Source organism: Micrasema longulum, unplaced genomic scaffold (assembly GCF_059751315.1).
Source record: "Micrasema longulum isolate JH-2025_06_02 unplaced genomic scaffold, ASM5975131v1 h1tg002181l, whole genome shotgun sequence".
NCBI classification, from domain to species: domain Eukaryota; kingdom Metazoa; phylum Arthropoda; class Insecta; order Trichoptera; family Brachycentridae; genus Micrasema; species Micrasema longulum.
In genome coordinates this window covers 49309-74493 of record NW_028279346.1, presented here as the reverse complement: position 1 = coordinate 74493, position 25185 = coordinate 49309, and the positions used below count along the sequence as shown (strand labels likewise).

The window sequence follows — 25185 nt, the reverse complement described above, 5'->3', positions numbered from 1 at the left end:
GTTTAAAACCAAAATAAACAATATTATAGGCGGTTTAAAACTAATAAAAACAATATTATAAGACGATTAATAACCAAAATAGACAGATTATTTTTCAATACATTTAGAAAAAGATAGATATATTTAGGCAAATTTTTATAAAAATATGACGCAGTTGTACAGAAACACCCCGTATTACGCGCTATCACTAACACTGTTTGTATGTACCTGTGTGATGATCGTGTCGCGTAGTCACTAACACGTGTGTTTTGCGCTTTCACGCTAACCCCACGGCACTGTTCCTTTCTCCCGTATCTCTGGCTCGCTCTCGCGCGGCACAGAAGTGCCGGCTGAGCCAGCGATGCGGCAGCAAGAGACAGAGCAAAAAAGGCCAGTACCAGAGGATTGGTAAGTATGTATTGGGAAAATGTATACCGTTCCTCGGGTCTCAAACTCCTCAGCGAACTTGTTCTAAGGGCGACGGAGTAAAGTAATTTTTCAAAATAATTATAATAATTATCTAAGCTCGACGACCAGACGGATTGAGAACACAGTTCTGTGTGTGAAATAGAACCAGGATTCTGGACGAGTGCTTTCCACTCGATGGCTGCTCTCAGGTGAAAATTCCGGGCGAGGGAATCCAGCGGAGATAAGCGCGTCTCGTAGTGTAGTGGTTGGCGCGTTCCCCTTCCGCGCTTGGAGTCTCGGGTTTGATTCCTGGGAATTGTGGTTCTACACTGCAAAGTTTCGTGTTTCTGGACTGGCACCTGAAGCGTATACGACAATGCAGTGCTCTATGCATCACTGTGCGCGATAAGGGTTTAATTGACGACGAATTATAAACATGTGTAATTTTTTTTTACATATGATTTACCCAAATATTTAAATTTTGGAGGCCATTTTCAACGAGTCGTAAATAACTCATTATTAGAAAATGGGAATCAAGTTGTGGCCGAGTGGGGTTCGAACCACGGTCCTTTGATCCTCGAGTCCGCGACGCTAGCCACGGGACCGCGATTTAGAAAAATTAATTGTATTTGAAATGTTTTCATGTATAACTTTTAAAATAATATTGTAAAAAAATATGTCTGCGCTAAAACGCGACATGTTTGCCCTTGACAATTGTCAGCAGACGTCAAGGTTAGTGACGAAGTTCTATTTAAATTTAAACGACCACAAACAAAATTTAACCGAATCGAGACGTATTGGGAGCATGGCCAATGCAATGAACCGTTTTTGCGGGGATTTAAAAATATGCGTAAACGAATTTAGAAAAAATAATTGTATTTAAAATGTTTTCATGTATAACTTTTAAAATAAAATTGTAAAAATAAAATGTCTGCTCTAAAATTTGCCCTTGGCAATTGTGACGGCAAGGTTCGTGACGATGTTCTATTTAAATTTTAACGGTCACGAATAAAGTTCAAAATTTAACCGAATCGAGTAGTATTGGAAGCATGGCCAATGCAATGAACCGTTTTTGCTAAATTTTACATAAAAAAAATATTTTTTTTGACTCTTATGTATTAAAATTTGAAATATAAAAAAACCGTGTGTTTTTTCAAAAATCCAACCCCATGTATACGGTGTGACTAACCTGTACTGTGCGTGTTTCCCTTGCATGCGGCAACCCCGACCAGCTTCCAGAACCTCGTGGTGTGTCCAAGGTACCGATTTTGACATTACATAAAAATTCTTAGAGTCGTCGTGCGCCGTTGTGAAAGTCGTTTCAATAAATAGTTCAATATCACAATTCTATAGTCCTTAAAATAAAACCTGATTAGAACAACAGTTGTCAGAAAAATTGACGACATAACTTTGTAGTAACGTCTGAGATCCTGTTTACTGCATACCAAAATAAAACAGGGACGAGTTTGAGTTTGAGTGTCGTCTATTGTCTTGTTAACCTTAATAATAAGTTAAGGAATGCCATCTTTGTTTAGTTTTTTATATTTTACTTTTTGTGCTGATACATGTTCACTTAATTGCCATGCTTACTACTTTTTTGCTCAATGTATTATTATTGCGTTTTTTAAAATCATTTTTTAGTATCAACTTTTTAAAATCATTCTTATGTTGAAATTCCATTTGTCGATGCGTTTTGTAGCTGCAAGACTTTTTGTGATGTTAGCTATCATATTATGTAAATGTTATCAACTATCAAATATCTAAATTTAGTAAATGGGGTCTAGAATTTCAACCGTCCATGCGCTCAGTAGCTGCAAGACTTGTTGTTATCTAACTTCTAATTTTTTAAATTTGCTTTTTATTTCGTTTTTAAAATATCACTTAATTGTCAAATAAAAATGTAAATAGGGGCTAGATTTCTTATTGTCCATGCGCTCTGTAGCTGCAAGACGTTCTGTTATCTAGCTCATATATATCATAATTGTAATATGAGACGAGGAACTAGAATCCCAACCGTCCATGCGCTCTGTAGCTGCAAGACGTGTTGGGATATTTATTTATTGTACAGTGCCCTTGAGGTGATTTTCACAAAAATGGCCCTATATGAATTATCCAAACATTGAACATTAAGGAGTGATTTATACTGACACACGAAAAATGATTCATATTTGGTATGTTAATAATTTTTTTAAAATTCAATGCTTGACATATAAATCAGCATAAATATATAAAATCAGCTTTAAAACTAAAATAAACCTAATTATTAACGACGTCCTTACAAGGTTACATCATTTTGCAAAAACCTTGGAAATCAATGTAATTGACCGAATAAAAAAAACAATTCATTTGACAATGTTCACGAAAAAAGTATAAATGTCTTATTTTTTGGTGAATAATGGTCTTAAACACACTATAATAGGCTTGTTTTTGCGTTTTTATATCGATTTTCGGAAACAGAGTTTCATGTTTGCATGAAAAAACTGATAAAATCGATTTGATCGGTGCATGGTCAGTGCTCAGTACTTCCCCACCACTAGTCACATTAGCTTGGCAGCTGTCATAATTTAATCAAGCTATATTTTAAAGACTATAATGCATGTTCAAACGAACATTGTAATGACTTTTTAACTATTACAAATAAAAAAAAATTATCGAGCATCAAATATTTTTTACAGCTGCCAGATTTAATTCAGGTTTCAAAGGATTGATGCGAGTCAGTGATCAGTAATTTCCCATCACTATTGACATGAGTTTGACAGCTGTCATTTTAATCAGGCTAAATTTTAAGGACTGTAGTGAACTTTTACCGTCCAGTGCCCAAAATTGTAGAACATTAACAGAATATCCTCTGATTTGACTAATGTCCGTAGAATCAAAACTCTTTATTGCTCGACTGTTCGCCCTCTTCTATAATATGCCTCCTAGAATAGTGGGCTGGTCTCCATTCCACGTGAATCGCATAAATCACATTGAATCAGTCCAACATCGCTCGCTTCGAAAAGTAGCGTGGATGCTCGCACTAGAGAGGGGTAACTATTCACAAACCGATATAGAGATTTCAAGTCTACAAAAACGTAGAACTAATATTGTCGGCATACTAAATGGTATAATCGACGTGCCATCATTACTGGGACGAGTAAAATTCCATATTCCGACTCGTAGGTTGAGAAACGATGAAGTACTGTTCATCGATCAGCATAGAACAAACTATGGCCTTGATTCTCTTGTCGTATTGTCAACTCGAGACAAGATCATCTGGACTTTGGTTTAAGTTTACAGCGATTTAAACGAGCTCTAAATAAATAGTCCAGATCTTGTCTCGATGTCCCTTATGTTTGTCAATGCTTCTTTTCTTTTTTAAAAAATGTTTTAAACTATTCTTTTATTGTAAAATTTAAACCCTTTAAATTGTATACATGGACAATGTCCGTTAATAAATAAATAAATAAACAAACATCCTCATCGCATCAAATGTAGGTTCATTCCCTTGCTCCTTTCCATTACTCAAATATTCCAACCTTACTCAAAATTAAACGATATCCAGTTTTAAATCATACAGCAAACTACGCCTTGCGGCGCCATTGCGAAGCCCTTTTTGGTTGCAGGGGTGCTCTGATAGAAATACGTTTTTTAAATACAGTAAAACCTCAATTTTACGTTTTCCAGCTTTTTACGCCGAAATGTTAAGATCCCATTTTTTCCCACACATTCTCATTCAAATATCCCCCCCTCCGATTAGCGTTTTTGTGTTTTTCATAACCCCGGTTTTACGTTGAAATTTTTTCGAAACTCTGTTCGATCTGTCGAAAAACGCCGAGCCGCGCGCCGCCGCGTGAATGGAGAATAAAATCGGGGCAAATGAAAAAATGCGTCAATCATTGTCTCGAGCTAAATTCAAAGTAGGTGCAGTGTAATTGACCATTTTGTTTAAGTGTCTGATGATTTTGACATTTTACTAAATCGTGACGTGCGGTCGACGCGTGTTTAGGAAAAATAAAGTCTTTACATCAATAAATTACGACGCAGAAAGACGCATTTGGCAATAGAAATATCATTTGAAGTTATAAACACAATTTGGAAAGGAGATTGACTAAACAGTTATCATAAAAGTGTGAAACATTTTTGCCGCGATGTAAATGACAGTTGAAATTCGGTGTTGCCATACTAAAAAAAGTGATACCATGGAAATAAAATTTCCCAATATTTAGGGGGAAAATCGTTGTATGCATTTTATGCAAATTCAAATTTTTATTTTCGTGTTTTTAAGGTTGAAGTACCTACGTAAAATTATTGAAACGTGTTTTTTTTTTAAATTCAATTAAAAAAAAACAACATAGTATTGATTGAAAAAATACTGACCGTTTTTTAAAATTTTTCTGCTATATATTTAGTATAATATATATATATATATATATATAACATATTCTGGCTGCTAGTGTCTTCGGCGAACTAATTTTTGTTGTATGTCTGTCGCAGGAACATCGCAGCTCCCAACTCCCCCTGGAGATGGAAGATGACTCCACATCTCTGCGCTCCAGCGAACTCAAGAGTGAGTATTGCTTCCATTTGAGCTTTTTCAATTCGACTGCCAGCTCCCGCGCACTCTCCCAAGCCAGATTTTCGAACTTAGGCAGAATGGTGAATGTTACACAATGCGTAAAGTGGCCACTCAATTTGGCAATTTTTTATTTGACTTAGAACTGATTCCTTTTTTTGTTTCAGTGGCCGAAGCTTCGACTGACAGCGCCCCCACCCCCCCTCTCCCTCCCGCCACCCCCGACAAAAAACAAGTAAGTAAAAAATAATTCATGTATCTCATTATGTCATTAATATTTAAAGCATAAATTTTGTGGTCTAACATTTTATTAAATGTCATTAAATATTTGTACAACACCACTTGCCGACTTTTCTATGTCTGCCGGTTTTGTCAGGACACCATTAAACCAGCATGCGAAAACCATGAATTTTAGTAAGCAACCTTTACATGGATTTTAGTAGGCAACCTTTCCATGCATTTTAGTAGGCACCCTTATTATGTGCATTTTGGTAGGCAACTCTTTCATGTATTTTAGTAGGCAACCCTTACATGCATTTTAGTAGGCAACCATTACATGCATTTTAGTAGGCAATCCTTTCGTGCATTTTAGTAAGCAACCCTTACATGCACGAAAACTATGAATTTTAGTAAGCAATCTTTACATGGATTTTAGTAGGCAACCCTTCCGTGCATTTTAGTAGGCAACATTTACGTGCATTTTGGTAGGCAACTCTTTCATGCATTTTAGTAGGCAACCCTTACATGCATTTTAGTAGGCAACCATTACATGCATTTTAGTAGGCAGTCCTGTCGTGCATTTTAGTAAGGTTTAGGTTATGAACATATTTTGTCTTGTGGGAGAAATTGTTGGAAAAAAGGGAGCGAATGAAGGAAGGGGCGTGAGTTTAATAGGTACAGAGTGACCATTACAATGGAGCATCGTATAACGGGCTATATTAAAAGGTTGTTTGGTTATTGATCAAAGGAATATTATTTTTCATAGCTTTATTAATGTGAAATATGATTTCAGTTTTCAACAATGTTTTTAGTAAGTCCAAATGTTTGCAGACTGGGTTTGGACATGCTCAACACATTGTTGAATTAACTACCTGGTAAAAAAGGAAGTATCAAAATTGGAAAATTGTTGTCAGGCGTTGCCCAGTAGGTGAATTGGTTCAGCCGGATGAATCTCACCCGCATGATAAAGGTTTCAGCTCTTTTACTTCACAAAAGTCAACTTGTCAAAGAGTTGAGGAAATGTGGACGTTTAAACATAGGCAGAATGGCGAATGTTGCCGAGTGTGTAAATTGGCCACTTAAACCAGCCAATGACAGGTCATACGCCCCTTTAATGCCTAGACTTTCATATACCATTCTCAATAATGTTTTCCCTCTCTGTTGCAACAAATTTATTTCCATATTATTTACTTTTAGTATAGAATATTTTCATAACCTAATCAGTGCATGTAAGGGTTACCTACTAAAATGCATTGTTTTATATTGTTGTGCAACAACTATGGTGAAGGTGTATAGTGGGTTTCGCATGTTGGTTAAGTTGGTGTCCTGATGAAGCGACCGGTATGTCTCGAAACCGGTATCTCATTATGTTTTGTTTTATTTTTAACATAACATTTATAATTAAATATCAAAAGTAAAACATGTTACACACTAAGGAGAATGCAACAACGTTTTTAGTATCTTATAATGTTTGTAGACAGCCTGTCTGCAAACATTTGGACATACTCAAAATGCCAACCTTTTGTGCTTTTCAGCCTCCCAAAAAAGAAAAAGGCCCGGCGCCGCGCCCCCCCTCCATCGCGAGCGCCCCCTCCACCCCCGAGCGCGAGAAGGGGCCCGCGCCGCCGCCGCCCACCCAGGCCGCGCGCGACCCCGCCGCGGAGGGCGCCCGGGCGCCGCCCAAGGCCAGGAAGGAGGACGGGGTCAAGAGCCCCGCGCCCAAGCCGCCCGCGCCGGCCGCCAGGCCCGACGAGAAGCCCGGCAAGGCCGACGCCGTCGGAAACAGCGTCCGGGACGACCAGAGGCCGCCGCCGGCCGACGTCAAAATTAGTACAAACGACAGCCTGAACGCTGCCGAAGGCGACGTCAAAGTCACCCTCGATGCCGACACTAAAATCACAGACAGCGATACCAAACTCATCGTCAACGACACTAAGGTCATCGTAAACGACAGCAAACTCGTCTCCAACCACACCAAAGTCGTCATCAACGACAGCAAGGTCGCGAACGACAGTCACCCCATCGCCAACAACACGAAAGTCGTCGTCAACGACATCAAGGTCGCGAACGACAGTCACCCCATCGCCAACAACACGAAAGTCATCGTCAACGACAGCAAGGTCGCGCTCAACGATTCCAAATTCGTCGTGAACAACGCCAATATCGTCGTGAACGACTTCACGGTCGCCGTCGACGACAGGTCGGCGCACGCCGCGGACGCCGACGCGGAGAGACAGCCGAGGAGGCGGGACTCGCACACGGAGCAGAGCCGAGTCAGCGGGCAGAAGCTGGTGGAGCAGGTCTGCAGAGACGCGGAGAAGGAGGTGATCAACAGGCTGATTAGGTGAGTTCACAGCCGATTTTATTTTTTGTATTTGTGTAATATTTAATTTTATCATCGAAAAATGTATTTCTGAAACTGCTCCGCGTGCGACGTCTCAGTTCCGCCGATTGGTCCATTGACGGCATGCAAACCGGAAATCTTCCATAACTCTCTCATCATTAGTTGATTCATACAAACGTGATAGTGACGTCGTTCAAAGTAGTCCGTTTTTATTATTTTTTTACGCACATTTTCAAGAAACTTTGCGGTACAATCAAATGCTCCAATTTTTACCGCGCCCTACAAAACATTTATTATCCAATTCCCCGTAGGGCTGAAGTTCCCCATTGTCTCGCATACTCTACGTCTCTCTCTCGATACTGCAGGTGTATTCGGGAGCGAGAGGGACAATATCGCCGGTCAGTGGCTCTCCGAGTTTCGTCAGGGGCGGTTCTTTCGCCCGTGCCGCGAACATGAGCCAACGGTTTTTTCATGTTTTTAGCAATTAGCTTAAAAATATTACCACTTTTGACTTCAAAGATAAATAATTTCGTTTTTATTCATCATATCATTATCATATTTTTTTTTTTTAGTAAAGCTGTAAAAAAATGATAGTGGAAATAAGTCCGCCATTTAACCATGCATACCTTTGTTTAATGTTTGTATTTATCACATTTTTGTTCATATGAATCAACCAACGATAAGAGAGTTATGGAAGATTTCCGGTATGCTCACGGCAGAAGTGATCGAGTTCCTCTGACGGTTCAATCATCGACAATATTGCTTCCGTCTGCCGTCGACGCGCGGCGGTATTTCTAACGTCTCACCGCCCCGTATCGCCCTCACTCTCGATGTCACTTTCCAGGCACTGGAGCTCGGAGCAGCCGAGTCCCCAGCTGGTGGTGGAGATCCGCGACGAGAGCACCGGGCAGCGCATCCCCATCGGGGGCGGCGCCGCCAGCCAGGTGACCGTCGTCACCACCCACCCGCCCGTCCTCATGGGCGCCGGAGACGTGAGTCTGGTTTATATCGATATTTTCCAAGCGTGGCAATCTGGGCCCCAGTAAGATAACACAGCTCAACGAGTTCATATGCTTTACTAATTTGGTCAAAATCTTTCATTTGGGTAACTTTTTTAGTTTTGGCTAAAGCTGTAACCTATACTCATCTAGTTGAGAAGGGAATTTGGAAGTTGAGGCATCTACAGGGCGTATGACCTGTCATTATCTGGTTTGAGTTGCCACATTATACACTGTGTAACATTCATCATTCTGCCTATGTGTAAACATCCGCATTTCCTCGACTCTTTCGTCTGTCGACTTTTGTGCAGTAAAAGAGCCAAAACCTTTATCATGCGGGTGAGATTCATCCGTTGCGTCGCCTAGTAGGTGAACTGGTTCAGCCGGGTGATAAAGGTTTCTGCTCTTTTGCTCCACAAAAGTCGACAAATGGAAGAGTTGACGAAATGTGGATGTTTAAACATGAGCAGAATGGTGAATGTTGCACAGTGTGTAAATTGGCCAAAGACGGGTCATAAGCCCTGTAAATGCCTAGACTTCCATGTTCCCTTCTCAAAAATGTTTTTGCCGTTGTCATAAGAACCTTGGATTTTTTCAATTTTTGTTAGGCATAATCAGTCTGACAAGAGCTTTTTTGCCCAGTATTCGGGGGGCGCCAGCGAGAGGGTGACAGAAAAACTGTATTCAAATATTTATTCTTCGATTTGTTTTCCATGTCCAGGTGGCTGCCGGCGCTGTGACCGTGTCCGGCGCCCCGGAGCAGGTCCTGGTTCTGGCCGGCCGCAGCTCTCCGCAGCTCGGATGCTCCAGCGACGAGGACTTCCCCGAGCTGGACGCCCTGGACTGCAGCTCCTCGGGTGAGTGCGGAGGCTCGACAGTCAAGATCATGCTCACTGTTTTCTGCGATATTCGTGGTTTTGTTCAGTCGGAATTTCGTCTCGACGACTGAACAGTGAACGCACAATATTATTTGAGACGTCCAGGCGAGAACCTCCACAGAAAAAGGACAGATTTGTGGAAAAACAACCCTTGGATTTTGCCCCGTCTCACAAAGCCATCATTGTGAATGAATTTTTTTATCAGAACCTCGACAAATGTCATCATCATTCCCTTTCCGCACCTAATGGTGCATAGGGCACTGCATCGGTACACCATTCGCAGCACATCTTGATCATTTTTGTTACATGAAATACATTTTTGTTTTATAAAAAAAAGCAGGCGTTGCCTAGTATGTAGGTGAGATAATTCAATAAGATGAATCTCACCCGCATAAATAAAGGTTTCAGCTCTTTAACTTTTTTTTTAGAAAATAAATATTTGCGTTCTTATGATTTACCCAAATATTAAATTTTGAGGGCCATTTTCAACGAGTTGTAAATAACTCACTATTAGAAAATGGTAATCATGTTGGGGTAGAGTGGGATTCGAACCACAGACCTTTGGTCTGTGACTCCGAGACACTAGCCACAGGACCACAACCCGATTATTACCTTCTCTAAAATGTTCTTCATCTCTGTTGTAATATGTTAATATTAACAGCTCCCCAGGGAGTTGAATCCAGTCCTTGTCTGTAAAAATTTGGACAAACTCAACATATTATTTATATATTTTGTGAAAAAAGTTGAAATTCCGGAAAATAATGTTCCATTTTGATTCAAATTGTCGAATGTGTCATGGAAGCTAATCATGATTTTGTCCGGCAGTTGTGCGGGAGACGAGGCGGCGGCTGGATAGCAGCGAGGTCCTCATCGTGTCCCCCACTTCCGACTCGGGAGTGTTCGACGACAGCGCCGCCACCAATCTGCAGGTAAGGTTCTCACCAACAGTCAGATAGGTTCTCATCCTATTCCCGACTTCTCAAGCGAGGTTCTCACGCACAAACCACAAAGAATTCAATTTAAGAAACCTTTGTGGTGTAATGGCTAAAGTAAGGTTCCAGGTTCAACTCCGTGTAATGTCATTCACCACTGCAATCGGGCCTCCTGGTCTGTTGTGGTGCAAAAAACGAAAAACAAAACGACTACATAAATATGAAATGGTAACGGTGTTTGTTTGCAGGATACGAGTCACGTGTCGGTGGTGACTGTGGGAGAGACGCGCGTGCGAGTGCGCGACTCGTCTGCGCATGCGCCGCACAACGCCACACACATCGTGCTCGACCCCGCGTGGGCCGTGCGATCTTCCCCCGACTCCAGGTAAGGCCCACGCGACCCTCGTCGCGCGTAGAAAATAATTCTGCGTTTTTTTACTTTGTGACGGAGGCCGTAATAAGAGAACGGACGCAGCGATCTCCGGTGACGACTGTCATCAAGCGGAGGCGATGCGATAATACTGCGGATGCCTCCTTGGAGCCTTAGCCTTACTTACTTTACGAAGCATTAGGTTCTCGACGTCCTGGAAGTCCACTGCTGAGAACTACGGGACGCGAACCTGACTTGGGAGGATGCACAGGAGCTGGGTCATTTTGGACGCTCCGACTAGGGAGCAGACATGGAATGACGATGATGACGAGTGAAAGTCTTCACTGACGTGGGCTTCTCTAGTGAGTTACTCGTCATCATTTTAGTTACATGAAGGTTAGATGATCAGTCTTACACTTCAGGTACCAGTCCAGGGACTATGAAATATTCTAGTGAACACCCTTTTTAAAATAAATATTTTTTGTCAACCATGCCGGGAATCCCCTCGAGACCTCTTGCATGGTAGGCAAACATTTGAACTTCTCAATGTTGACTTGTATCAAGAAGGCAAATTGAATTCTTGTCTGTTGGCTTCGGAACTGCCCCCTGCCGTAGGAGCTCCCCGCCGACGCAACTGACCACATTTGTGCGCGTGTTCAGGTCCCAGTCGGACAGCGGCTCCACGCGCTCCTCGTCCGGGGGCGCCCTCACCCCGCCCAAAGGCACGGGCGACCGGTCGGACGCCGAGAGCATCTCCACCACCATCAGCCAGGTCGGTACACATCCACCATTTACAATTCGGTTCGTGTCGACGGTATTAACATTAGCCTTTTCTGTGCCGCTTAGTCAGCTCGATGAGAAAGTACGGTGTTTTTTAATTTTCATTGAAATATTTCCGCAATTAACATTTTTCACGTTTTGCATAACCCCGGTTTTACGTCTAAATTTTTCGAAACTCATTTGATCTGTCGAAAAACGCCGAGCCGCGCTCCGCCGCGTGAATGGAGAATAAAATCAAGGCAAATAAAAAATGTGTAAATTATTGTCTCAAGCTAAATTCAAAGTAGGTGCAGTGTAATTGACCATTTTGTTTAAGTGTCTAATTTTGACATTTTACTAAATTGTGACGTGCGGTCGACGCGTGTTTAGGAAGAATGAAGTCTTTACATCAATAAATTACGATGCAGAAAGATTAAAAATTAGGCAATAGAAATATTATTTGATGTTATAAACATAATGTGAAAAGGAGATAGTTTAAACAGTTAAAATAAAAGTGTGAAACAGTTTTGCCGCGATGTAAATGACAGTTGAAATTCTGTGTTGCCATACTAAAAAAAGTAATACCATATAAATAAAATTGCTTAATATTTAGGGAAAAAATCATTGTATGCATTTTATGCAAATTCAAATTATTATTTTCGTGTTTTTAACCCTTACGCTGCTACGCAGTTTTTCAAGAATCTAATCAGAAATCCTCTTATTTATACATTTCAAAAATATTTTATCGAATACGTTGTTTTTCAAACACACTACTGTTTTATCAATTAATAGCAATTCCAAGAAAAATCTTCCATTTCATAAATATCTAGTTCAAACCCAATGGAGTGAGCAAGATATAAAATTTGTGCCGCAAATAGACATTTTTCGTACAGCGGTTGTAAACCCTTTCTAAATTGAAAATAAAAACAAACAAAAATGATCTCGCACAGCAATCTCGAGGCGCATTGTTATTATTGAAACGAAATAATTATGAAAGTTTTTTTGTTGATTGCGGGGCAAAGTGCTCTGTTATATATTATCAAACCTACCACTTCTATAAATGCATGCTAAACAAAAATTGAGTAAAATATATGTATCTTGAAATTTGTAAACCGGTAAATGTACTAAGTGATATTATTTCTTGGTAGTTGTCATAATACAATTTTAATTAAAAAAAATAATGTTTTAGTACAACTGTCTCACAAATTGATATCTCTTCTAAGAAAAATATTCCGTTTCACTAATAGCTAGTTCACGCATAATGGATTGAGCGAGATAGACAACAGTTGCCGAAATTACAAACAGCTGAGGTAAATTACATATTTTTTACATTTATATATATTTTTAATCTTACTTTGTTACTTTAACTAACAATTTAACTCTGCAAAGCGTTCTTTTTATTATGAATAAATTTACAAAATATATCATTCAAAATGATAACGGATAGTAAAAGTGATAAAGAAATAATAGTATCTCGCCGAGAAACTCAGAGGCTTAGCAGCTGAACCTATTCCGAAAGTGAATTAGACAATAATGATATTTTTTTAAGTGATAGTGATAATAATTTATAATATGACTCTTACAAAGAGCACGAAATCAAAAAATCTTTTTCTGAAGTATTTTTGGATCGATATCGAGCTGATATACCTCATTTACGTTTTCTTGGTAGAATAGTTTGTAGAATAGAGTTTGTATAGTAATAATAACGTTTTGTTAGTAGAGTAATATTTACTACCTAATGAACAGCTAAAACATTTTGATTTCCAATTACCGTGGGTACCCATTATAATAAATTAACAAATGATTTTTTAAATATTCAAACCTAATTGACAATCATTAGGTTCCATGGTGAATTATTTTTATGTTTAATGGCTCTTTACTTATTTGTTTATATTCTTAATTATGGGGTTTTCCGGTGATATAGGGACCTCACTAGATAAGAATTTTTATATTAAAGGTAAAGTATACAATTTGTTATTCATTACGGAAGTACATCAATATTTTCCTAATCACTGAATCGGGTTTAATAGCGGGGAAAACACCGAATATAATTATTTTCCTCAGATGTCATATAAGTGATAAAAAATCTTACTATTAACATTGATTTATTCTTTATTTCACTGTTTCTGGAATGTAAAAAAAATCACTATTTCAGGTCCCGACTAGCTAGAAGTTTCCTGTGTTTAGTCGTTTCTTTTTTCTTTAAAGCACTGTGAATTTAAACATCACAAGTAAATTTATAATGAGGATATTTAGTGGTTTAAAAAAATAAATTGTTAATAGACGAACCTTTTAAAGTTTTGTATTTCTGACATTAATCCGCGTGTGACGTCGCAAGGTCTCTTCCCCTTCTTCTCGGTTAGTTCTGTTGATTGGTTTATTGACGATTAGCAAACCGGAAATCTTAAACAACCCTCTTATCATTGGTTGATTCATATGAACAAGTGACGTCGTTCAAAGTTGTTCGTTTTCATTAAAATATTTTAAATTATTTTTTATTCATTTTCAATAAACTTTGCTGTACAATTTAATGCTTAAATTTTTACTGCGCGTAAGAAAATATTTTTTGTATTAAATTTTCCGTAGGCCTGAAATAGGTACGAAACTAAATAATAACCCGTCGAATAAGTAAGTTTTATGTATTGAAAATGTTTTATACCACTGACGGTTAAGTGCAACAAGCAGTTCCCGAATTCATTTACCCTTTTGGGGATTATGACGTCAGCATCAGTCTAGTTAGAACTTTATGATAGGGATTAACAACAACGATATATCGTTGTTTAGCAGTATAAGGGTTAAGGTCAAAAAAATTCTAACTATTTTTAATGAGATTACAAAGATGAATAATTCCTAATTATGACAGTTTTTCATTTCCTCACTTGAGACTTTTTTTCGGTTCAGCACTTTTTTAGCTTAACGTCTCCGGGATATCTGAAACCCATATTTGAAGGTCGGTCTGATACAGGATTAGTAAATTTATGATCGTTCTGTGATGCAGGAGTCACGAGGAGGCGTGGTGCTGCGTCGACGCCAGGAACACCCCGCCGCCACCAGGATGCAAAGGTCAGTGGACACTATGCGACAATACCACATGTTACTCCGGCCGATATCTGGTTACTTGACGATGGTTTCGCGGTTTCAGGTCCAAGGAAGATATCCAGCTGGCCAACCTGAAGAAGAAGACGCGCAAGAGGACGCGCAAGTTCGAGATCGACGGCGTCGTCGTCACCACCACCACGTCCAAGGTAAGCGTCGCCGCCGGCCGCGCGCCCGCGACCGCCTCGCCGGGGCTCGCTCACTCACGGCGCTCGTTTGTCTGTCCGCGCAGGTCATCTGGGGGGACGAGGAGAACGGGCGCACGTACGACGACCACCAGCTGCGCAAGCAGGAGCTGCGCGAGCTCAAGGTGCTGCAGAAGCAGGAGCAGAAGCAGTTCCAGGAGCTGGCCGGCAAGGGCGCCGCGCTCCGCGACCAGCAGGAGAAGAGGTACGTGATCGCGGGAACGATGCGACCCGAACGGGCGTAATGAGCATAATGAGCATAACGGGCGTAATGTGGGGCGTTCCAGGTGCGAGCAGGAGCTGCAGGGGCTGACGCGGCTGCAGGAGGCGGAGCTGGAGGCGCTGGCGCGGCAGCAGCGCGCGCTGGGCGAGCGCGCGGGCGCGCAGCGCGAGGCCGAGGCGCGCGCCGCGCAGCGCCGCCTGCGCGCCGAGCACGAGCGCGACATGAAGCACTTCCGGGACACGCTCAAGCAGGAGCTGCGCCTGCTCAAGCAGGAGGTGGAGCTGCTGCCCAAGGAGCGGCGCAAGGACGCCTTCCGCGCCGGCCGCCTGCGCCTGGACCGCGAGCACGAGGAGCGCGAGCGCCAGTTCCTGCAGGAGCAGGCCGGCGCGCAGGCGCAGTGCCTGGCGCGCCTGCGCGCCGCGCACGGCGAGCGGCGCGCGCTGGCCGAGCGCCAGGGCCTGCAGCAGCGCCAGCAGCTGCGGCGCGCCGCGGCCGCCGCGCGCTGGGAGCTGGAGGAGAAGCAGGTGCACGAGCGCTTCCAGCTCGGCAAGCGCCAGCTGAAGGACGTGTTCCTGCTGCAGCGCCACCAGATGCTCGTGCGCCACGACAAGGAGCTGGAGCAGATCAAGCGCATGAACTCGCGCAAGGAGGACGAGCTGGCCAAGGGGCAGGCGCTCGAGCGGCGCTCGCTGCCCAAGCGCATCCGCCAGGAGATGAAGGTGCGCGAGATGATGTTCCGCGAGAGCTTGCGCATCAGCGCCGCGGCGGCCGAGCCGGCCGAGGAGCGCGAGCGCCTGAAGCGCTTCCAGGAGAACGAGAAGCGGCGCTACCGCGGCGAGCAGCAGCGCCTGGAGCTGAAGCAGGAGCGCGCGCGCGAGGAGCTGCGCGCCGCGGGCCAGGGCGCGCTGCGCGAGCTGGAGCAGCTGCAGAACGAGAAGCGCCACGAGCTGACCAAGCACGAGGCGCGCAAGCTGCGCGAGCTCGAGGAGCGCTACGCGGCCGAGCTGCGCGACTGGCGCGCCCAGTTGCTGCCGCGCAAGCAGGTGTGTGCCCTCTCTTTCTCTCACTTTCTCACTTTCTCATTTGCATCTTTTATTTTCCCTTTCTTTTTAAAATATCACAAAAGAAAAAATTCTCAAGAATTTACCCGGCGCCCTGCGTCCCCAGCTGTTCGACATATAATCGTCACAACCGAAAATTATTATCTTCAATTAGTCGGAACTTGTTGGCAGTCTCTTACATAGACAATCTCTTACATAGAATAAGATACAGCACTCGGTTGTGTATCGCGAACGTAGCGGCGATGATGGGTCGAAGAGACTGCACTTAAACTACACGCTTCAACTGTGTGACTGCGTTGAACTGGAATGACTGGGCGTTGACTGCGCCCTGTGGTCTCTTTATAGGCCACGTTCCTTTGCGGTAGGGACCATGACCACGGGATTTTCCGGAGAATTTTTCCTTTGTAATATATAATGTTGCATGGCATCCGTAATGGCTCGTCACTCGGTGCGTGCGGATTTAATTCTGGTGGTGTGTTTACTAAATCCAGGAGTGGTTGGATCTGTTCGAGGAGGAGTGGTCTCGCCACGAGGCCGACTTCGGCCCCCTGGACGAGCGGGACAGCAGCCGCCTCCGCCACGTCCCCTTCCCGACCAACGCCCTCTGCGGCCTCTCCCTCGCCAAGCCCCGCTCCTCCCTCTTCACCGTGACGCGCTCGCGCACGGCGCTCAGCTTCGCGCGCGAGGCGCCCGACCGGCGCCGGCGCAGCGTCTCGCCCGCCGGCCGCCCGGGCGCGCCCTCGGTCGCGGACGCCGACGCGAGCGGCGCCGACGCCGGCGACTACCGGCGCGTCTTCGGCGAGTCGCCCAAGTTTAAGACGGTCGTCAGGCTCGGCGAGGACGCGCCCGACGAGATCGCCCGGGAGGCCGTCTCGGTCGGCTCCCGGCTGTCGCTGGCGTCGGCCGCCAGCGACGGCTGGGTCGACGGCCCCTCGGTGCTGCGGCTCGGCGGCGGCGACGGCGACCGGGCGAGCCCGGCGTCGCGCGGCAGAGACGCGCGCGACGCCGAGTTCGACGCGTCGGCCGCCTGATCGCGTACCGGTCGACGCAAAATGCCTACCGGAAAAATATGTTAAGTTACAGACCAACCACATCGAAAAACCGCGAGCCCTCAAAAAGGCTGACACTTCAACTCATGCCCAAACGCTCAGTCATGCCAAACGCGTATTCAGTCAGTATTCGTATATAGCCAGGCATGGGACGTTTAGAATCGAAACCAGAACCTTTCGAATGAACATTGTAAAGCGGATTGTGTAAATATTATTTTTTGTAGACGTCAAACTACGCCTAGCGGCGAAATCGCGAAGCTTTTCTCAGTTACAGGGATGCACTGATAGGAAAACGTTTTTAAAATACTTATTTTATATAATTTTTTAATTTTCGATATTTAAGGATTGGGATCCATCGAAAACGAAAAATAAAATAGTTAGATTATGACAAGTCTTGCAGCTACTGGGCGCATGGACTGTTGAAATTCTAGACCCCATTTACATGTTACCATTCGTCTTGCAGCTACAAAGCGCGCAGACGGGTGGAATTCTAGCAACTTAAAATTACATCAATAAATTTACAAAAAAATAACATTGGACGTAGTAAATAATTTGTCAAGCGTACACTCTAAAAAGTAAACAATAAAAAAATGATTATGTTGGGAATCGAACCCGACACATTTTGCACGGCAGGCGAACGCGCCGACCGCTGCCCCACGGGGCCGACGAGTGGCTTCAAGGTCGCAATAATGTCCCGCATGAAAATCATCACGTCCGGTTTAACCATCGGCGTGGCCGTGTACGAAGCAAAGTGTAAACGCATGCAAAAAATATAAATCGTCAAATGAATCACTAATAGCACCCCTCGTGAGATGCTACGATTTGCGTCCGTCGGAGATAGGTGCTACGCCCGCGTCGCACAGGCGACATTTTGTTTTAACCGATTTTTATTCTTATTTTAATTTTTATATTAAAAATTGTGATAACACCTTATCTTCCATATCTTTCGAGCGAGTATGGTCCTTCTGCGCACTGACCCTGGTGTCATTTCTCCTTCTTCCCTCCTCTGTCACTAACCACTGTATGACTCGACTGAGACCGCATGCTCTCAGAGGGATCTATCAATTTGGTATGTTTTTTAAAAAATTTATTTATTTTTTTAATATTATTTTTTAAGTTAAATTTCTCGTTTTCTTCGTATGTATCTTTAAATATTTAAAGAGATTTGTATGGACGTTCAAACATAAGCAAAATTGGGCAGATGAAGGATTCAATGCATTCAAGTCCGCCTCGTAGTGTAGTGGTCGGCTTTAAGTACCGGGTTCGATTCCTGGCGATATTTAATTGTTTGGCATACGTTATCATTTTGCCCATGTTTCAACATCTATACATTCAACTCATCCATTTGTTGACTTTGAAATTAATCATTTACCTACTTAGATTATTTTTACCGCTTGACAGTTGAAAAGTGGTGTCCTGAAACCGGTCACCGTACATTTTTTCTGACTGGTTTTTTCTTGTCCAGGCCCTGGAAGAGGAGTTTGTCAGCCAGCTGGACGAGCAGGAGAAGGAGCACGGGCTCTCCGGGCCCCCGAACCTGTATTCCTCGCGCTCTAGTCTGTCCTCCACCTACACGGAATGAGCGCCCACACAATACTCGCCGACCGGCATATATAAATCGTATATCATACTACCCGGCAAATGCAGGTCGACTCGCACTGTGCTACCTGGAAAACACAGGTCGACTTGCGTCGTGCAACCTGGAAAATACAGGTCGACTTGCATTGCGCTACCTGGAAAATACAGGTCGACTCGCACCGTGCTACCTGGAAAATACATGTCAACTTGCGTCACGCGACCGGGCTCATGCAGGTCGCAATACCTCACACTGTCTGGCCGTCTTATATCTCGCTGTCTGTTAAATACGAGTCAATTCGCGTTGTACTACCTGGCAAATACAGGTCAACTTGCTCCGCGCTACCTGGCAAATACAGGTCGCTCGACTGTCTGGCGAAAAATATACGCCTCGTCACCAAATACAGGTCGACTTAAATTTCAGCGACAATTGTAAAGTGTTAAAAATTACTAAATATTTAAGCGAAATACTAATTAAAAAAAATAATAACTTTAATATAAACACTCCGATCGCTATGTGTAAGTCATTCCAAAACTAATTTTAAAAGACGTCTTTTAAAAATGAAGTTTAAAAAGATTTTAAACTTTGTCAATTATCAGCGGTCGTCGATCGTCGTCCTAGCGTTGTGTCTTACAAATAGACTGCCCGAACTCGCTCGAGTTCCTGGCCTAAATGAATGTGAATAATGTTATTTTTTTAATTCCCAAAAGTGCTAAAAAAAATTATCTTCAAACGTCTTCGTAAATAAATAAATAAATAAACTTAATTAGAAAATTTCCGTCTTGCGTGTCGTTCCCGTTGCTCGAAGGCACGGTGGCGTACAGCTCTCCGTAAAGTAGACATTATCATCGAGCCCGGTGGTCCCTAGGGCACTGCACTGTTCCCTCGCAGCGTGAATATTTCGTGTCAACCTTCCCGGGAATCGAACTCGGTATCTGGTAGGCAAACGTGCCGGCCTACAAACCTAGTGGTGCGTAGGGCAGTCCACTGAGGAGATCAATCTTACGCTTCAGGAATTATTGTTTGTTGAATTCATGTCTTTCAGCCGATCTTTCGCTGTCTTTTCGATTCTATTAAATTCATAATTCCATCTCCCTGCTTCTATCGGCTGCCAGCTCCCGTGCGTCCCCCTGAGCCGGGTTCGCGCCCCGTAGTTCTGACGTGAACTGTCCCGATGCCTTCCAAAGTAGACGATCGTAGATGGATTCTCGGGAGGCTTTCGCAGTATATGGCCCGTTCGACCTAATCGCCTCCGTTCGATGACAGTCGTCACCAGAGAGTGCTGCTTCCGTTCTCTTATTACTTCATTCCTCACAAAGTCAAACCACCGCGCACCTCGGTATTTTGCTGTTATTTTGTATAGCCGATAACAGGTCGTAAGCTCCATCCGTCCCTGTTGTGTTGTGATGATCCTCACGAATTAACACAAAGAGCTGTGTTTTTCGTTCCACGCGGACACGGGCAACAGTTTGCGGAGACCACTGTACGTGTTTCTAATTTCTCTTAAGATTTTTGCGGTGTAAATATTGTTAACCAAATAAACAAAGAGACTAGTGCGTCCAATAATGATTCTAATGTGTTGTGGAGTGGAGCTTCAAGACGTGTTGTAGTAAGAATGTGTACAGTTTGTCGCGTTTTTGCCCAAAGTTGCCAGACGCAAGAGCATTTCTTTTTTTTTTTTAATGTAAATTATAATCTTCTGAAACAGAATAGAAGGGGATAGAATGGCGGCATTCACAGAGCTTATGACCTGTCGTTGCCTGTCGTATATTTTCGATTGTTCATACTCATTCTCTTATAGTGCTGAGGACACTGAATTTGTATACCAATTATTTTGTTACACGGAGATAATGAAATATAAATATTTCATGTGGGGAATCGAACCCGAGGCCTCTTGCATGGTAGGCCAACACGCCGACCGTTACACCACGAGGCGGACGCAGCGGTGAGACTTAGGCTTCCGTATTCCCTTCTCGGTTGACATTTCTATCGAGTTGTGTTAGTCTACAATGATTTGTACGTACTCGTTTTTGTGGTTGGCAACTTTCGCTAAAAGCTCGACGAGTCGAGACTGAAATAGACTTAAAGTTCCCATTTTGTGAAGTTCTGGTCACAATAATAAATTAGTACGATTTGTTTATTACCCGCGACTTATAATACTTACTCCTAATTAAATTATTGTTAAACAATTGTTCAATTAACACGACGATCGTTCAATCCGTGCGTCGCTCATAACTGAACCATTGTTATTTGTCGAGAAATGTTTGGTCAATGACAGCAGATTGTTATTATTCGGCGGTTTAGTTATTGCTGTGACAATTAAATTGTTATTATTCGGCGGTTTAGTTATTGCGGTGACAATTAAACTGTCATTATTTGGCAGTTTAGTTATTGCAGTGACAATTAAATTAGAAATTTTCAAGCAGTACACGAGATACAGGCGCAACAGCAAAGGCTGCCAGCCTATAACGAATAATAATAATAAAACTGTTATTATTCGGCGGTTTAGTTATTGCGGTGACAATTAAACTGTCATTATTTGGCAGTTTAGTTATTGCAGTGACAATTAAATTAGAAATTTTCAAGTAGTACACGAGATACAGGCGCAACAGCAAAGGCTGCCAGCCTATAACGAATAATAATAATAAAACTGTTATTATTCGGCGGTTTAGTTATTGCGGTGACAATTAAATTGTTATTATTCGGCAGTTTAGTTATTGCAGTGACAATCAAATTAGAAATTTTCAAGCAGTACACGAGATACAGGCGCAACAGCAAAGGCTGCCAGCCTATAACGAATAATAATAATAATAAAACTGTTATTATTCGGCGGTTTAGTTATTGCGGTGACAATTAAACTGTCATTATTCGGTGGTTCAGTTATTGCGGTGACAATTAAATTAGAATTATTTAATGGTTTAGTTATTGTGACAATAATTGAATTATTGTTATTCAGTAGACATGTTACTGCGTCAATGATTCAACTGATCTGTAGATATCGCGACAATAACAAGATTATTGTCAGTCGTGTGTTCAGTTATTGCGACGTGGATTGGACAGTCGTCATTCAGTTGTTTAATTATTGTTATCCATTGACTTAAATAGAATTATTGTAATAAATTAACATTCCCAGACTCTTCCCTTTGCAAATGTAATGTTAGAAGGCGTAACATTGATCGGTATAAAATAAAACAGTATTAAGGAAAATCCTCACTGGGTGCCAAAAGCTTTTTATTTTGCGTAATAAAAAAGTATCGCGTTTTCTTTGACGGATTGAATTTTGTAAAACATTTTAGTGTATTTTTTAAACAGTTTAATTTATTATATTTAATATTTTTGCATGTTGTGTATTCTATCAAAAAAAACAATTCTGTACAGATTGTGAAATAAATTGATCGAAGCCAGATACCGCACCTTGATTTAAAATTACATTTTCAATCATTAATTATTAATTTCATTTTTATTTCCATTTTCCAGTCCGCGCACACTGGTACAAAAGGGCCCTGCCTCAAAACACCAAATACTGTTTCTGGTCATTTCAGTGCATTTGTCAGTCCGAGAACCACCTTTGAAACATGGTAGGCGAATAACCGAAGAACTGTGTTCGTCTTTCGCACGGAAACGGTCAAATGTGTCGTGATTAAAAACAAAGTTATGTGCGTAATCGTCATCTTCGGCGCTCTCCAATGGTGCTTAGGGCACTGTTGCATATTTCCGGTGCGGTGTTTGGCGTCTCGGTTATTTTTTTTTTCTTACAACCATTTTTGCGCAGATCGGAAAACCGGCTAGTTTGAAAAATTTTACCTGCCGCGTTGCGCCAATACCCCCTCTACAATGACCCGGGTAATGACAGCGCTCGAAGTGGCTTTAAACTGTCCAAATGTTTGCAGACAAGGCTGCATTTCGCCCCCCGGGGAGTTTATTTTTAAAGAAGGAATATGAAAGTCTAGGCATTTACATGGCTCACGACATGCCATTGGCTAGTTCAAGTGGCCACTTTACGCACCGTGTTAACATTCACCATTCTGCCTACGTTTAAATGTCCAACGTCCTCAACTCTTCCATCTGTTACAATGCGGTCGAGATTCATACACGCGGGCCAGAATGGTGAATGTAACACAGTGCGTAAAGTGGCCACTTAAACCGGCCTGTTGCGACAAATTTAGATCTGAATAAAACTCCCCAGGGAAGAAATCCAGCCCCTCTGCAATCATTTGGACGTACTCAAAACATCGCCGTATCTTATTTATTTTTTAAATTAAAATATGAAAAATGTTTTTATTTTATTTATAAATTAACTTAATGATGTATATATTTTCGACCAATCACAAACGCTAAGAAATTTTTCTCTTTCTTTAATTATTATATATGAAAATTTAAATATTTATTTTTTAACATTTAGCTTAGAATACTGTGCCATTATTGAGAAATTATGTCTATGTAAATAAATAGTTGAGAGTTTAATGATGATGTATAGAAAAATGCACGCAGAATTTATATATTTTAATTATAGTTTGAATTAAGGTTTTAAATATTATTTAAGCGTCTAGAATTTTGCCAAATTTTACAATTATTTACAACTTTCGAATGGCTGATAATTCATTACGATTTCTCAACAATGAGGAAGTTCACAATTTTTAAAATGATTTATTAATAGACTGTCGTCATCATCCGCATCTTTCCGCACCTGATGGTGCATAGGGCATTGCATCGGTACTCCGATCGTGATCGCGTATCTTGATCATTTTTCGCCCCACGAAGTTAGATGGTGGACTATGAAATATCCTGGTGTAAAAACACCCTTTTAAATCATTAATTTCGTGATACAAACATTTAGAGTGGAGCGGAGCTTCTCGCTACTATCCGTGGTCCTGTTATAGGTCCTGTCGGATACAAGGATCTGGCGGCTTCCGAAAAGAATTTGGAGGCTTTTAAAAATCTTAATTATTAATATTTAAAGCCTAACAAATTACAACAGGGATGGAGAATACCTCAGAGAAGGGAATATGGAAGTCTAGGCATTTATAGGGTTTATGACCTGTCATTGGCTGGTTTAACTGGCCACTTTACACACTGTGTAACATTCACCATTTTGCTTATGTTTGAACATCCATATTTCTTCCATTTGTCCAAAACCAACTGGTCCCAGAAGAAGTTTAAAAATTGTCAAATAGCCTGATGGATCTCTTCACAACAATAAACGATTCAGCTATTTAACTTCACTAAAATCAACAAATGAAGAAATATGGATGTTCAAACATGGGCAAAATGGTGAATGTTACACAGTGTGTAAAGTGGCCGCTTAAATCAGCCAATGACAGGTCATAAGCCCTGTAAATGCCTAGCCTTCCATATTCCCTTGTTTAAGGTATTCTCCATCCCTGTTGTAATTTGTTAATCGAGGGGGTGAAATCCAGTCTTTTGTCTACAAAAATTTGGACAAACTCAAATATTGTAATATTTAAAGCATTGACTTTGTGGTCAAACGCCAACCACTCACCGTCTTTCCTATGTCTGACGGTTTCGTCAGGACACCGATTAAACCAGCACGACATGCATTTTAATAAGCAACCTTTATACGTCCCGATTTGGTTATGAAAATATGTTATGTCGTGGGAGAAATAGTTGAAAAAAGACGTGGGGACGAAGGGAGGGGCGTGAGCTTCTAATCTTTGAGCTTTGATCGATAATCAAACAACCTTTCAATATCATCCTGGACGTCCACTGCCGACAGTCCGTCGGCAGTTCGTGTCAGAGCTGCGGGACGCGAACCCGACTTGGGAGGATGCGCGGGAGCTGGGAGCCGACTGAAGGATCTTCGTGGACACCGTATGATAAATTCAATATAGCCTATTATACGGTGCGCCATTGTAATGTTAAACTCACGCCCCTCCCTTCGTCCCCTCCCTCTTTTTTCAACTATTTCTCCCACGACGTAAAATATTTTCATAACCCAGTGCATGTAAGAGTTGCCTACTAAATTGTATGGTAAGTTAGTTTTACATTTTTACGCGACAACTTTGCTGAAGGCGTATAGTGGGTTTCGCATGTTGGTTTACTTGGTTTCCTGACGAAACCGGCGGACAAATATACATTATTTTTTTCATACATTTTTGATAAACTCGCCGTACAATTCGACGCTCTAATTTCCCGTAGGGCTGAACTTCCTTGTTGTAATTTAAAATTCATTACGTCATTTGTATCACCGATTGCAATTTTTTACAAAATCGGCTGGCTTTAATTCTGAAAAAAATCAAATGTAATCAAACCCTTGATATTTTCAATTTACCAAGAATATATGTTTATTTTTGCTACTGTAAACTTAAAACTGGATCCCAAAGCCACACGCTCTGCAGCCGCAAGACGTGTTGTAATAATTATTATTATGGATAATTTATTTTATTTTTATTTTTTATTTTATTTTATTTATTTCGAATACAAACAGATGTACAGGTTAAATGAATATTTTTTTTAAAAAAAAAATTATATAAAATGTATACATAGTAGGGCCTGCCATCCAATTATATGTATTCACTAAATACTACTGTAATAA

General features: G+C 42.0%; 1 protein-coding gene across 4 annotated transcripts in view; it reads left to right on the top strand.

Moving 5' to 3' along the window:
• Positions 1–19078, top strand: part of Slik (Sterile20-like kinase) — a 43832-nt gene extending 24754 nt beyond the window's left edge. For 3 of the 4 annotated variants that reach the window (XM_088239528.1, XM_088239530.1, XM_088239529.1), the window contains 14 exons: positions 4864–4936; positions 5110–5177; positions 6697–7505; positions 8350–8497; positions 9225–9360; positions 10207–10310; positions 10562–10698; positions 11344–11455; positions 14441–14505; positions 14585–14687; positions 14771–14928; positions 15011–15989; positions 16499–18125; positions 18522–19078. In XM_088239528.1, coding sequence (XP_088095654.1) covers positions 4864–4936; positions 5110–5177; positions 6697–7505; positions 8350–8497; positions 9225–9360; positions 10207–10310; positions 10562–10698; positions 11344–11455; positions 14441–14505; positions 14585–14687; positions 14771–14928; positions 15011–15989; positions 16499–17038 — 3432 coding nt within the window. In that variant the 3' untranslated portion in view covers positions 17039–18125; positions 18522–19078. The remainder of the gene's footprint in view (positions 1–4863; positions 4937–5109; positions 5178–6696; positions 7506–8349; positions 8498–9224; positions 9361–10206; positions 10311–10561; positions 10699–11343; positions 11456–14440; positions 14506–14584; positions 14688–14770; positions 14929–15010; positions 15990–16498; positions 18126–18521) is intronic. The other variant, XM_088239531.1, reaches the window with a different exon arrangement.
• The last annotated feature ends 6107 nt before the right edge of the window (positions 19079–25185 follow it).